This window comes from Empidonax traillii, unplaced genomic scaffold, assembly GCF_003031625.1.
Source record: "Empidonax traillii isolate 1590-97213 ecotype Southwest subspecies unplaced genomic scaffold, ASM303162v1 scaffold33:size3420811, whole genome shotgun sequence".
NCBI lineage: Eukaryota > Metazoa > Chordata > Aves > Passeriformes > Tyrannidae > Empidonax > Empidonax traillii.
The window spans coordinates 2,658,726-2,673,684 of NW_020955226.1; the positions used below are offsets into that span (position 1 = coordinate 2,658,726).

Here is a 14,959-nt window from a genome sequence, read left to right on the forward strand (position 1 = left end):
CCTGAATCAAACATTAGTTGAATTAGCTATTTTTGCTTTCAAGTTTCCACGTCACTACTGTGCTAAAAAACAAATCTCTGCATGAAAGAACTAATCCTTAAATTTCTTTTGACATAAAAATGGAAACATCTGTTAGTGTCTTGAGTGTCTTGTTCAGCTGAGCTAAGCAGTAAGTCCTTTTATTTATCAACTGTGTCCTTCCCAGTAAATGTCCTTCCTCTAACAACAACAGATTACAGGAGGCAAGTGAGTAATTTCACCCTAGTGTAAAAATTTTAAGTTGGTTTATTTAGCTAAAAGAAAAAAAATCAACAAAAAATCTCATTCAAAAGCTACATGCTGTGTACAGATCAGGCAAAACAGATCACTTCTTTCCATGTTGATTCCTTTTTGCACTTCCTTAGCTGAAATTGGATGCTTGCTGTCGGGGAGTAGAGTTCTTGCCCATTAAAGGAAAAATCACTGAAAGCAGTTATTTTTAATATGGAGAGGTATGGCTAAGGATTAGGAAATAAAATTTCGTATACTGGATTGATAGGGCTGTGTTCAGAACGACGCAGTGCTCTGTAACCAATAGTTTGATACAGGTGTGTTCCATCCCAAGCCTGTGGTTTGCTTCGGGATCTCATTTGTTTCTCAACTCAAGAGTAATAGAGTAAAACCTTTCTGCTAAGACTGGGTTTGGTGGTTTTTTCTTCTCTTTTTGCAACTGCTATGAGGTAACCTCATTAAATACATGCAGTAAATGATGATTTTCCTGAATGAAACATTTGTCCTGTGGTGCTTATCCAGATATATCATGTGGCCTTAATACTTCACCAGCAGGAGAAAAACTTCCTTATTTTATGGCCTGAGAGGCTCATAGCACATTATGAATAATAAGTTGTGGCAAGGTAAACAGGAGCAGGTCTCAAAGCTAAAATTTGTAATTTTGTTTTGATTTCCTGCTCATATGCAGAAAAAAGGAGATCTTAGAAAGGAACTATTAGGGGTATTCATGGTACACTGATTTTGCATTATACATTGACCATTTTAGTGTAAGTCTAAACTAAAAAATGTTTTCCAGTTTTGGTAGCCGTAAATCTTTTTCTGTTCCTTAAATGTATAACCAGAATGTACATTTCAGTCTATGCATGAGATTTTTGAGAAATGGAGATCTAATAATTAGACTGACTATGGTTAGATATTCTTTAGGAGAATTTTCCTTATCATAAGAGTGCCAGAGGCACCTGTTTCTTCAGGCCGTTGTTTTCTGGAAAAAAGTTACCAGTGAGGTAATTTTTTTAGACGTGGACTGTAAGTGCAGTCCTTGAATAAGGCCAATGTTTTCTAAACAATCCTTTATAAAACTCAGTTCACTAAAAAAGTATTTGTTCTCATTTCCCACTGTGATGGGTTATATATAATGTTGTTGAACAACTCATTAAAAACCCTAAGTTAACTGAATTTTAGAACAGATTGGGCCTAAATTATATAACAGTGGTCTTGTTAGTTTAGTTACCTACAAAACTGAATTAAATGTATTGGAACAGTGTCTTGCCCTTGTACATGGGATGACTTCTGCTATTGGAACAGATGTGAAGAGTTAGAGCCACCTTTAGGCTGTAGTACAAGAGGTTCTTTAATAAAATGGTTATTTTAAGTGATAAGAACTGCAGAAGTTGACCTGGTTGGCTCTTGGTTGGAAAGAATAGCAGGATGGCAGCCGTGTAAGTTAGCATAAGTAAATACTTTAGAAAATGAGGGTTCCCCTATTTCTACAGCATGTCTTTTAATTAGATAGCATGCAAATAAAAATCTGTGTATCTTTTAAATCCTAAAATAAGTTTGGGTAGATACTTATATGGCTTCATATATGATCATTGTTGGTTTTGCTGTGTTTCAGAGTTCCTGTCTGCAAGCAGTGTCAATAGGCTGGGAAGGAGGTGTTTATGTACAAACATGTGGTCACACTTTACACATAGATTGTCACAAATCTTACATGGAATCTTTACGGGTAAGTAAAACTAAAGATCACATTTGTTTATTTGGATCTGAACTGATCTTACTGAAATCAACTGAATTTATCATAGAAAGAGTACTTGTGTTTACATGAATGGACAAGATGTTTTATTGTGTTTTCAAGAACTATGGATACTAAATCTCCTATTGCATCTTGACATTGCTAACAAAAATACTTTGTTTTCAGTTATTTTGATATATCAGAAAAGATACTTAACCCATGTAATAGAATAAAGACTAAATTATGACTTCTTCTTGCATATGAAACTGCTTTTTTTCCCAAGAATACTTTATGGGTTATTTCTGTAATTTTTCTTTTCTTTCTAAGTTGTGTTGATTTCTTTCCATTTTCAGAAAAACTGTGAGCAATGCCTTCTGGTTTTAGTATCAGCAGTGGTCTTACTGAAATTTAACCTCTGGAGAAATAGGAAGCTGTGCAATCTTGATTGGATCCCATGATGAATTTCTCTTTTCCATATTAATTTAAATTTGCTTTCAGCAGTAGTTGTCTTGTCAAGATAAATGTAACATAATATAAAAATTAAAGAATATAGCAATAAAATCTGAACTTTCATGGTGGAGTTTCACTTTACAGAATTTTGCAAAAGTAATTTTTTTTGCATCACATAAACTCTGAAGTCACTTTTCTGGTGGATTCTCTATTAAACTTGAAATAAACTGTTACTCCACCTTATTGTTGAACATGTCTAAATTATTTAAGTGAACTTCTGATCCTAGCATGTTTTACTACTACCTAGATGAGTCCATAATAATTTTGACTGTTTCCTAACATTCTTAGTACTAAAATAATTTATATAGACTTGGGTTCATCAGGATAAAACATTTATTTTTACATAATACAATCAGAGGTGAACATCCAGCAAGGTATGTAAAAGCCTCAGCATTCTGGGCTGATTGCATGAAGTTTAAATTACAGTCATTATTTACTTAGCGATTCTCCCAGGAGTGGGAAACCATGGAGGCAACTCCTGAAACTGAGGCAAGGCTGCTGGCCAGTAACAGGAATACTGAGGACATGTCCTCACTTCCCAAACACATACTTCTGCATCCATTTTGTGATCCTTCATGTCATACAAGAAAGAATGAGGTTTTATCTCCTGCTGCCCTACAATGGCTATTTGATTAGGTTTGTTTTTTTTTTAAGCCTGCACTTGGAGTCCTTTAGACTTGATGGAAATAGCTAGAAAGAGACAACACACGTGAAAGGTTCAAAACACTGCATTGAGGTCTTTCTGGTTTATTATGGGGATATTGTTGACAATGAAAAGTACTTAAAAATAAGAAAATTGAGCTGGAGAGTTGTAAGACAGTCTCTAGTAAAGACCTTTGTCAGTAAAGTCAGGAACTATTCTAATAATTCTTTCTTTACAGTTTTTTGGTTTTACACTTAGAATTTTTTAGCTCTACCTCTGAAATATCAAAGTAAAAAAACTATAATATTTTGCAAATTTCAGCTACATCTTCTTTATTTTCTTTTAGAATGACCAAGTCCTCCAGGGTTTTTCGGTGGACAAAGGAGAATTTACCTGTCCCCTCTGTAGGCAGTTTGCTAACAGTGTTCTTCCTTGTTATCCTGGGAACAACGTGGAGAGAAGCGTTTGGCAAAGCCATAGTAACAAGTGTATGCAAGACCTTGTACAAGAGGTGGAAGATCTTCAAGAACAGCTGGGAACTTTCCCAGTAAGCATCAGTGTAAGGCAGAAAGATCCTTGTTAATTTGCCTCTACCTTTCAGTTTTTACATTATATTGCATTTGTGACCTCTTAGAAACTTGGCAACCTGGGAAAGTTCATTCTTTTCTGATATGGAAGACAGCATACCATTTTTTTAATATCAAGAAATTTTAAATATTTAGAGTACTTACTGCACTGCCTACTAAAATGGAACAGATGAAAAGCTGTGACAAAATGTGATTAATAGAATTTTTTATGGAGTACATTTTCATTTTTTTCTGTAGTGATTTCCATAGAATGGAGTCATGTAGTATAAAATCAATTTATCATTTCTTTACAATGTAAACCCAACAATACTCTTGTAACTGGAAGCTATTTAAACAATATCTGTTAAGAACTTTTTAAGATATGGATTATTTGTTTACAGAAAGAACAGTTTACAGATGCTCACATGTTATAAAGCTTCATGAGGTCCTCTGAAAGGCAGAATAAGTTAGATTTTGTTAGCCTTCCAATCTTGATGGAGATGCTTTGTGTTATTTTTGCATACTTGTGTAGTGCAAATATACTTTAAAATAACACAAGCAGTGAGACTCTTGACCTTAGGAGCTGGACAAAACAGTTATGTTTTTATATTCAGAACAAATCACAATAACTTCCCAGAATATTTTAACACTTCTGTGAGGCAGAATACTGGCTTTGAATGCATATTTTTTCATAACGTGCAAATGCGTTTTACAGATATGAAAGTGCTACACTTTGCAATCAGCCATTGCATTTGTTGAGGTAAAATTAAGTAATGTTCTCTCGTGTCTTTGTTCATAGTCTGAAACCAATCTCAGTAAAGAAATGGAGTCTGTAATGAAAGATATAAAAAGTACCACACAGAAGAAGTATACAGATTATAGTAAGAGTCCTGGATCACCTGACAACGATTTCCTGTTCATGTATTCTGTAGCCAGGTGGGTATGTTTCTGGTTTTTTTTATTTTTGTATTTCTCACTAATGTTATTACACAGCAGATATTTTCTTCTTTTTTTTATTGAAGAAAACTATTCCATCCTCTCCAAAAAGTACTCTTTGAATACCTAGTACATCAAGGTTACATTTTTTGATCGTATGCAGGCATATACAAAATGATGCGCCTCTTAGTTAATTTTCAGTATGTGCAGCAGTGGCATAAAACCTGGAGAAAGGAGTCAAAGTCTCCAAGAAAATCAAACGGTACCCCCTTCCATCTGTAGCATTAATGTTAAGATACTCTGAATGGTTAATCTGTTCAGAGTTACTGTAATGGAAGGTTTTCCCATAAGAAGTTGAAACACTCATTAAGCAAATAATTTTCCAAACTCTGACTCACAGAGGCCTTCAGGGAAGGTGCTGACTGCAGAGAAGCTGCAAGCACACAAGGGATACCATCCAGTAGCATTTCTCTATTGCTGTTCCATAAACTCTGATTGCTGAGTGCCTTCAGTAAATAAGCAGTGGAAATATTCGAGAGTTGGCTCGGCAGGATTCCGGGTAATCAAATCTAAGGCTCAGCTTTTGGCAGAAGGTTAGACTATCTAATCTCCAGAATTCTCTTCCAACTTAGATTATTGTATAATTCTATTAAAAGAAATATCTGTGTTTTTCAAGAATATTTTAACTGATTAAGAAGAGCAATTAAATTTTATACATAGCAAGTTAAAAGATTATATGTGTTTGATCAATACAATTTAATACCCTTCAAAAAATACAAAGGACTCAAAATTAATGTTTTGCATATAAAAATGTGATTGTGCCATTTAAGGTACAAAAATGGTATTGCAGTACATTTCTGGGTATAATATTATATAATCTTTAAAATACTAGCTAAACATATTTTTAAATGTCTCTCTATATTATTTTTATATTTACACACAGAGCCCAAGATTTTTGTTTTCATTCCAAGAGTTAAAAATACTTCATACCAGAGCAGCATTTATTGCTGCTTGCCCTGCTGGGGAGAGAAATTTCACTGCTGTGATTAGAATATGCCACTTGTACTCATTGTGACCTCTTGTTAGGTTAGACTGGTGTCAGCAGTTTTTAATTTAGCCATGACTGAAGGATTTCAGGTGTTGGATCCAACCTTTCTGTATCATTACCATAACTCATAAAAATCACTTATGAGGGTGGCTGGCAGATCAGCTACAAAGTGGTTAATTTCTCTTGCACCTTTCAGTGCAGCAGTCCAGATTTATATGCTTCTACTACTTGATAATTGCATAAGAATTACAGGTTAAAAAAAAAAAAGTCAACTTTAAAAAGGCATTTTAATACAACTTTGCAGACTGTATTTATGGAAATAATATGTAAGTCAGCTGGTCGTCTTCCAAACTGAAAGAGTTTTCTTGGCATGATTTTAGTATGTGTTGTTTAATTTTAAGTATTCAAACAATGGACTATCCACAATTAAAATTACATACAAAATTATATACTGAAGTAACTTGCCATCTGGAAGTTATTCCTGTCATTCAACCTGTTTCTTTCTCATTTCCATCCAGTTCTTTCTGAGGAAATGATACCCTTCTGTTCCTTACCAATCAGGAACCTTGAGCATTTCTAGTTTCATGTGTTCTGAAGCAGTTAATTGGTTTTGGTCAGACCATCTACAGCTGTTATTCAGTTTTTCCTGGTATTTAACATACAGATAAAGTAGTCCCTGTTTAAATAAGCATTTGAATGCAGTGATATTTGTATTGACTCTATATATTTGCAAGTGAATTAAACACTCTTAATCTTCTTATAAGTTGTGTTCCATTTTCAATCAGAAAATGACATCATCTGCTGCCTTAAAATATGCTCGTTTACAGCTGGAGGCCAGCTTTGAAGTGGATTTCTGCATGCTGGAATGGGAATACTGCTGGTGAAACGAGATGTAGCCAGTTTGTTATAGCTTATCCTTTCTGCTTCAGGAAAACAGGAACTTGCTTTTTTCTTGATTTTTTCTTACCCAGACAGACATCACTGGTGGCAGAGAAAAAGAACTTAAAAGGAATTCTCTACCACGTAGTGGGAGGGCTAGCCCCTCTCTGTTTTGCTGGCAGAAGGGGCATTCTGGGTCTTGGCATTCTGATTTGCATGCACAGCTGGAAGAGCAGCTCCTTGGCTCCCTCCTGCTGCAATGTTGCCTGCAGTCTTACCTTGCTAAATTTCTACTCTTTTCATATGCTTCCCTCCTTGTCTTTGCTGACATTTTTGAGAGTGTGTAGTGTGTCATTCACAAATTCATACGTGCCTAGCTTTATTTTTAGTAGTTCACATTCATGGCATTGCTGACTGTCGTTTGTGGCAGTATTTGGAGGACCATTTCTCTATTACATAGCTGTAGGTCTCGTGCTTTTCTTGGCTGTGCAAAGCATGGAATCATAGAATAGCCTGAACTGGAAGGGACCCGTTTCTGTCAGCCAAGTGTAGATTAATGTAAGAGCCCTGTGTTTTTTACTTCTAGCCTGTGCCTCAGAAACTGTGTTTTTTCCATATATATGTTGTGTCTGTAAAGTGAGGTGGGAAAAATGATAGTGCTTAATATGCTGTTTCTGTCACAATAGGAAGAGGGGGTCCATCCAAATATCTTCCCTTTATGGAAAGGGCATTGCATTTTTACTTTCCCCTACTCATCTTCATGTGAATTCTGAGAAAGATGCAATCACCCTCCCCGCCCCAATATGTTCCTTTAATACAAGCCCACCAGAAGGGATGAAGTAGGTCTGTTTTTAATCATGAGTCTGGACAGCTGAGCAAAATCCATCTTTCGGGTTTTTTTCTGTGAGTGAGGAAGATAAAGCCAGTGTTCTACAAAATTTGTTGCTCCAGTGAGTGACGCAAAGATTTTTAGATAAGGGAAACAGTCACTCACATAGATTTTCTATCTCCTCTCTTTCCTTCGTGTTGAGGAGGCTGAGATAGCAAAGGATGCTTTCTGAGACCGCTCTGTGTTCCACACTTCTATCAGATGACCCCAGTTTTTCTTCATTACTTTCCTTCAGTAAAGGGCAGAGGGTACTCAGGTCTTCAAGGCAGAAGGGAGCTCAAATTAGGGAGGAGATAGCACTCCAAGTCTCCTTCAAAAATGATTGAGGTCTGTACCTGAGGTAGGATATTTTATGGTGGTAAGTGTTCATTTTCACAGAAGCTGCTTTCTCTGCTGTGCACTTGTGTGCCAAAGTTCAGGTATGTCTTGGAAAAGATGTGTTGAAGGAAAAGGTTCATACATTTCCAAGAAAGCTGAGCTGAAAGCTGTTGTCTTTGAGAAGCTGGGGGCAAGGAAGAAGTGTGGGAGGTGAGAGTTGGTATGATATGTGTGAAAGGAGTATATGTTTCCAGAAATAACTCTCCTTATATTCCTTATAGCAAAAAATGCTATATGATGCCTCGTATGTATCAACAAGAGGTTTTTTTCAGAATTGGCCCTGAGGTTTGTTTTGTGAAATTGTACATATTTCTTGGTGAAAGGAAAATTTAAAATTCTAGATCTAGAAAATTATTCTTAGATATTCAGGTAGTCTTTCAGATTGAAATCTTAAATGTCTTGGATTTAAGGGAAGACTGCCATTAATTTTGTTATACAAATTAGTTATCAGAAGGTTTGTAGAAATAAAACATACTGATTTTCTTTATATTCCCATGATGAACTAGCACATGCTGATCTACAGTTGCTATTTTGTCCACTAATATGAAATCCCCGTCCCTGCTTCCTTGCTGGTAGATTTTTAGAAGTTCAGTGAGCACTGCAAATCGCCTGAAGAGTGGAAAATTCCCCTGTCACACAGATGCCCTTATCAGCAGCAACCAGATGGAGCTCTGAGCAGGCACATTATCAATGTTAAATTGCCTTTTCTGAGTAGAGAGGATTAAAGCATTCCTTCAGAAATGGATGGCATAAGCTGCAAACTTAGGGATAGTAATATTCAGAAATGTTGCTATTTTAAAAACATATGAAAGTATCTTAACAAACATTGCATATCAAAAGTGTGTTATTCTTTCAAGTTGATGGAGCTGAAAGTCTTAAAAAATAATTTGTTTTGATTAAAATAGCCATCTTGTAGTTTCTTCTTAAATATATGTCTGTGGGGGTGTGTGTTCCTAATTTAGATATGCTATGTTCCTAAAATTCTAGAATAGATTTTAATATGTATTCAGTTACATCATATTGAACCTAAAATTGTTTGATTTTTTGTAAAAGGACAAAATATGTTTAGAGTGAACTTTGCAGTTTGGATTGAATTAGTAAAATAACATTTCAGAATAAAAGAATTATGTTCCTTTATTTTAATTGAAGAAATGTATGTTGAATTATTAAAACAAGCTCTGAGAGAATATAACATAAATTGTTTGCTCCAAATCTTGGGGGTAGAAGATAATGCAGCACTGAAGCATCCAATTCCAAAATTAAACAAAGTTATCAAATTTGGCCTAAACCATTGGTGCCTAAGTATCAGATTACAATAATACTAAGAAAGAAAGCATCAGTGGGACGTGCAGAGATTTAGTGACACAACTCCTGTTTCATACTAATGAGCTGCAGTGAATGCCATTGTTTGATTCAGAATTAACCTCCAAGGCTTTTATTAACTAACTTATCTATAAAGGTCAGTGCTTTCATTATAATTTAGACTGTGTTCATACTTGGTTAGTTGATGCCATATCCATTGTACTGTCTGTTTGTTTAAAGCCAAACAAAAGCCCTGCCAGTAAAGAGAACACTCTTTCAGATGTATCTGATGGACTGAAATTTAGCCAATCTGTGTGTTTTCCAATTAGCACATAAATTCCCCCATTATCAAGGAACCGTGTGTGCATACAGAAAAATGCCTCAGAATTAACATTTTTTTAATTCTTCGGTCACAACCCAATGCAGATAATACAGTACTTACAACCACATAAGGCAGTATCTTCATAAAGCTTGTTTTATTCCGAGCTGTATGTTGGCAGTATCTCAAGCTCAAGATTAGTTCACAGGATGCTTTTATTTGGTGTGTGCTGGGAGTTTGTCATGACTCAGTCATGTGTGTAGAAGCTTCAGTAATGCTGTTCCATTCAACACTGTTACGTTTTTGTTACAGAACAAACTTGGAACTTGAACTGGTCCATCGAGGAGGAAATTTGTGTTCAGGAGGTGCAAGCACAGCTGGGAAAAGATCATGTTTAAGTAAGTTTTATGTTATTGAAAGGAATAGAAATTATTAGAATAATGAATAAAAATGTCTAGTTCTTTCTAACATTTTCTAAATTATGTCAACTTTTTCCTTTTAAAACTTATTTTTCTGCCATAAGTAGTCTTTGTTTTTTTTGTTTCTGCTTGAGAAATCGGAAAACTAATTTGTACAAATTATTCCTTAGAGCTGTTCGTATCTTATTAATATAATCTATTTAGAAATCAATTGTCATAATATCCATGTAATATTTTTTAATATGTTCACATTTTCATGAGTAAAACTAGAAGTATTTTAAGGGTGAAGCACCTGGCTGTTGCTAGGAATAGTAAAGAAATTGTTTTTTCTGAATGCTAATATAGCTCACTACTTGATCATATACTTAAAAATATGCAGCTACTGTTTCCCGTGTCTTTAATTTGTCTAGTTCCTCCACTGGCTGGAGAGTTTTGCACATTTTCTTTTGTAGAAACTCTCAAATCTTTGTTGTTCTGAAACCTTTAATATTTGTCAAATGAAGCAGTTCCCGTTGTCAGAAGGGGGTTTTTTCTTAACAGAAAATATTTTAATCTTTTGCTGAAATGGACATTTTCTTTTGTCAGGAAAAATAGAGCCGGATAATACAACTACTACTAATATTTGTTTAAGGCAAGCTCCTGCAGCAATAGCAGCAGATCCAGTAATAAAAATGTCAGAAAGCTCAGGCCTACCTCTGCCTTTTAGTATGTGATTTGTGGGGGATGCTTTTCCTCATCATTTGAGGTGACAAGCCACCAAAGAAATGTCATCAGGTGCTGTGTTGTCCACATCCCCTCTAGGACAAAAGCCTTCTGTTACTGCCAGGAAATGCAGTTCAAGTAATTTCATTCATGCGTTGTGGTTTTGAAACGCAGCTTTAACTAAACTGCACGTTGTCTTTTCCCATCATTACATCCCTTTCTCAGCAGACCAAAGTACCCGAAAAGTGTGTGTATTAAAAGAATATCTCAAGATCACTGTTTGCCATTTTGGAGCATTTAGTAAACCAAGGTTCTGCAGATAATTTCTACTTGAATTATGATATATTTTTAATTGTATGTTCACCTAGAAAGATGGACACTTTCTCTTTGAATTTTAGCAACTTGCTAATGTGTTAACCATTTCACAACCATATTATTTGGAAGATGATGATGAGTGGTCTAGGGTGGAGATTTCAGCTTAAAATTGAAAAGTTCTTGAAAGTAAAGAAGTTCATAATGCTGTTACACATGGGGAATGTATCCCTGTTTTCACATGGCTTTACTAGTCATACCATTTTTTAACATTTTAGAGTTTAGAAGAATGAGTGCAGGGAAGTGGCCTGTAATCTGCAAGGTCATATTTTTATCTCATTGATAGTTTTTCAAAATGAGGGGATCTCAGTTTCTCTATATGATTTATTTTTTTAAGATAAAAGAGGGATGAAATACATTCCTTATATCTTAAAACACTGTGACATGTTAGACATCATATCAGTATATTGTGTTTTATATACCAACTTAAAATCTTTATAGATAGATATAAAATATGAGGTTTCTGATGGTGTTTCATCACCAGCTGATGTCAGTAGGTGCTGAAAGATAATGATTTTGCACAGAGTCCTCCGTGTACACTTCTGTAACCTCGCTCTTTCTATTTGAATTACATCAGTTGACACAAAGGGAGGAACTACCTCAAAGTGTCTTTTCTTTGCTTGGGGTTATTTGAAGAAAAAAGAAAGAAAGAAAAAAAAAAGCCACCAGTCTGAGGCCTGGTAGCTGACACTTTGGGGTTCATATAATATATTATTCAGGTTTTTTTCTCACTCTTACCATGCCATCCTTTCAACCTCATCTTGCATACTTAGGGCCTGACTTTGAAAGGAAGCACCCCTTTTGCTGACAGCTAGCGGAAAGATTTGTCAAGAATTCTAATGCATATTCCTGAAGTCTTGAAATGCATGGAAAATACTTTAATCACTGGAGAAATTTCTTTTTGGAGAATTATAAAATTGGGAATGATACATGAAGAACGTATTTGCACTGGGGAATTGTCCTAGGCTGGATGGTTACTTCAACAAGACAAAACAATTTTAAAACCTGTTTAAATTCATGGATCATATTAATTATTCCAGCATTTTTAGTGTTTTGCCATTTTCTGTATGTCTCGGAAAATGAATCAGTTTTCCTGGTCATCAAAATAGATAACTGGAACAAACTAAACTTAAGAAAACAAACTAAACTTACAGAAAGTTTCTTCACACTTGACAAGGACAAAAATTGTCTTCTAAACTAGAAGCTTTAAGTAAGATTACATCAACTGTTGCTTCTAAAAATGTGTTAATTTACAAAATATAAAATATTTATAAAATACATAATTTTTTTGGTTGCAATTCCACTGTGAAACTGTGCATTAATTATCTATATCAAGATTTAAATAGCCCAGTAAGGAAAATTTTTTTTCTTTGAATTATACAGTGGCTTTGGTTGGAAGGGACCTTAAAGATTATCCCCTGTGTCTTTAGACTTGTGGATGGATTTAGAGAGAAGAATTTTTTTTTCTCATGATATGATTCAACTGGTTTTGTGTACTTGCACACAGGAGTTTAATCTGAAATGGTAGAATATTGATAACAGTATTGATTTTTTTTTTTTTTTTAAACATGATAACATACCTTGATTTTTTTTTCTACTTACAATAACAAAGCACTTTGTTTACATTGATATTATTCTGTTCCTTTCTTACACTGCTGTGTAATTTTGTTTGTGTTTTAGTAATCCTTTTTCCTTCAGCTATGGCTAAAGGGGTTCTAATGGTATTTCTGATGAGGGTGTGGTACAGATGGCATCTTACCACAATGCACTTGGTGTTTTCCACACTTTGGGGTAGAATGATAAATTGTCTTATTTACATCTCAATCAGTCATACTCGTGTTTTTATATTTACCTTGAACTTCCAAAAAATGGAAGGCCTTCCAAACTTCCAGGTGAAAGGTGCCATGTATATAGATGTGATTTTGCATTAAGGAGCTTGGAGACATGAATGTCATTTATTCTTTGTTAAAATGTTCACATGCTGTTCATGTTCCGTATTGGTGCTTCATAAAATTGTTATGTAGCAAGCTAGTCATATTTAATCTTGCACTTAAATAGACTTGGTTTGTAATGGAAGGTAATGCAGTTCTCTTAGAACAGACCTGTACAGTATTTTCATTTATTATTATTATTAGATTTAGATTTGGACTTTAGGCTAAATATAACTAGTGGGATCAGAGCTAGTTTTGTGTGTGTGTGTATATATATATATGTATATATATATAAAACAGGGTTTCTTTTCAGTAAACCTTTATATAATTGTGTGTTTCCTTCATTGTCCCTGCCATATGGTTGCATTTAAAAGATAAAAAATTGCAGTTCTATATATGCAGGTTCTGTAGTAGATTTTACCATTTTTCGTACTCATTTATTTTTCCAAGAGGTAATCCTGTTTTTGAAGTTTCACCTAAAGTGTACCTTCAGCTTCTACATTGTCTTACGTGATGAGGAAAGAATGATTTTAAAAATCCATACCCTACCTAGGACTTGAAGACTGTTTTCTGGAAGCCTTTCTTGCACAGTATTGAAACTGCTTTTGTTTTTAAACATCACTCAGGTTCAGCAGAAGTAACCCAAAGTATAGCCCGCTTTTGTTCTTCCTATGTGTGAGATACTGGAATGTTTCTCTTGTGATTAAGAATACCACTCTGTATTAGTCTTGTAACAACTGTAAAGTTTGGTGATTAGATATTGTGGCAAACAGAATATGTTGTCCCAGGTGAGCTGTTACAGCAGCAAACGTCAGGGAAGGTGGTGGGAACAAATAGGTCAGGAACTGTTTTAGTAGATTGCACCAGGAGGGCGGCTGCTCTTGGGAAGTAAATTTAAGAATGATTAATGTAGCTGTTAGTGTCAGTGACCGAGTCTGTGTGAGAAGAATTGTGAGAAAATTTGGCTGTAAAATTGCCATTTGAAGGCTTAAAGTTTGTGTGTGTGTGCAACCAAAAGATCAAAATAGAGTCCTATTACTTATTACTTAAAAATTGAGTCCTGTTTTAAGGACCACGTTATAGTATTAGAGTCTGTGGCCTTGAAAATTCCCTTGGATTTAGGAGATAATTATGATATATAACAATTGTACAGGCCTTATTTCTCTGTTTTTTAAAGTGTAAGAGATCTGTTTTACTCTTTCTTTTCGTTGTGCTGTATTTATGGAATGGGTTCAGACACAGCATTAAGGCTACATGATTATGACTTTTCAGTACAATTTTTGTGTAAGGCCATTGAGGAACCTGGTCTACTGGGAGGTGTCCCTGCCCATGGTGGCAGGGTTTGGGACTAGATGAGCTTTAAGGTCCATTCCAACCCCTTAACATTCTATGATCCTCTTGTGTGATGTGTTTTTCTCTGATATCATTACTCTGGTAATCTTGCAATAGTTGATGAACAGTTCCACAAAATTTAAAAGTTACCTATGAATGAACTTATAATCTAGTAGTTTTTTCCTCTTAACTTTAAAATTGTTCTTTTCTTCTTTCTGGCTGTTTTTTTTTCTTTTTTTTTTTTCCTTTTCCCCTTTGTGATAAGGATCGGATTAGGGGTTTTGGGAAGGATTAAATATTCTATCCTCTTGTCCTCTGGCTTCATTTTCTCTCTAAATGAGCTCCTTATCCTTACACTTCCCACAGATAGCAATGTGGCATTGCAGCACCAACTGCATTAATTGGAAAGGACATTAATTTACAACAGGACAGAAAAAATATTTTTAAGACTTACTTAAACTCCTTAAATAAAATGGCCAGCCCCTTTGTAAGTTCCGTGGTGGTTCTAACCATGGAGATAGTTTTGTTCTGTGGGAGCTGTTGGTTGGTTGGTTTGTTTAGTTGGTCAGGGGTTTTTTCTCTTGTTCATTTGAAGGCTGTGTCTGGATTATGATGTTAATATCAGTTTAATCACTGTTCATTATGTGGTTTTGGGAGCAAAGAAACTCACTGTGACGTGAAGGATTTTCTAAGCTATTCATGCTTTGTATGCAATTTTTCAACCCCGTTGA

The 14,959-nt window shown here is 35.1% G+C and overlaps 1 protein-coding gene across 4 annotated transcripts in view; it reads left to right on the top strand.

Moving 5' to 3' along the window:
* Positions 1-14,959, top strand: part of UBR3 (ubiquitin protein ligase E3 component n-recognin 3) — a 108,917-nt gene that overhangs the window by 64,290 nt on the left and 29,668 nt on the right. For 3 of the 4 annotated variants that reach the window (XM_027911537.1, XM_027911539.1, XM_027911540.1), the window contains 4 exons: positions 1,886-1,996; positions 3,502-3,714; positions 4,521-4,657; positions 9,785-9,870. In XM_027911537.1, coding sequence (XP_027767338.1) covers positions 1,886-1,996; positions 3,502-3,714; positions 4,521-4,657; positions 9,785-9,870 — 547 coding nt within the window. The remainder of the gene's footprint in view (positions 1-1,885; positions 1,997-3,501; positions 3,715-4,520; positions 4,658-9,784; positions 9,871-14,959) is intronic. The other variant, XM_027911538.1, reaches the window with a different exon arrangement.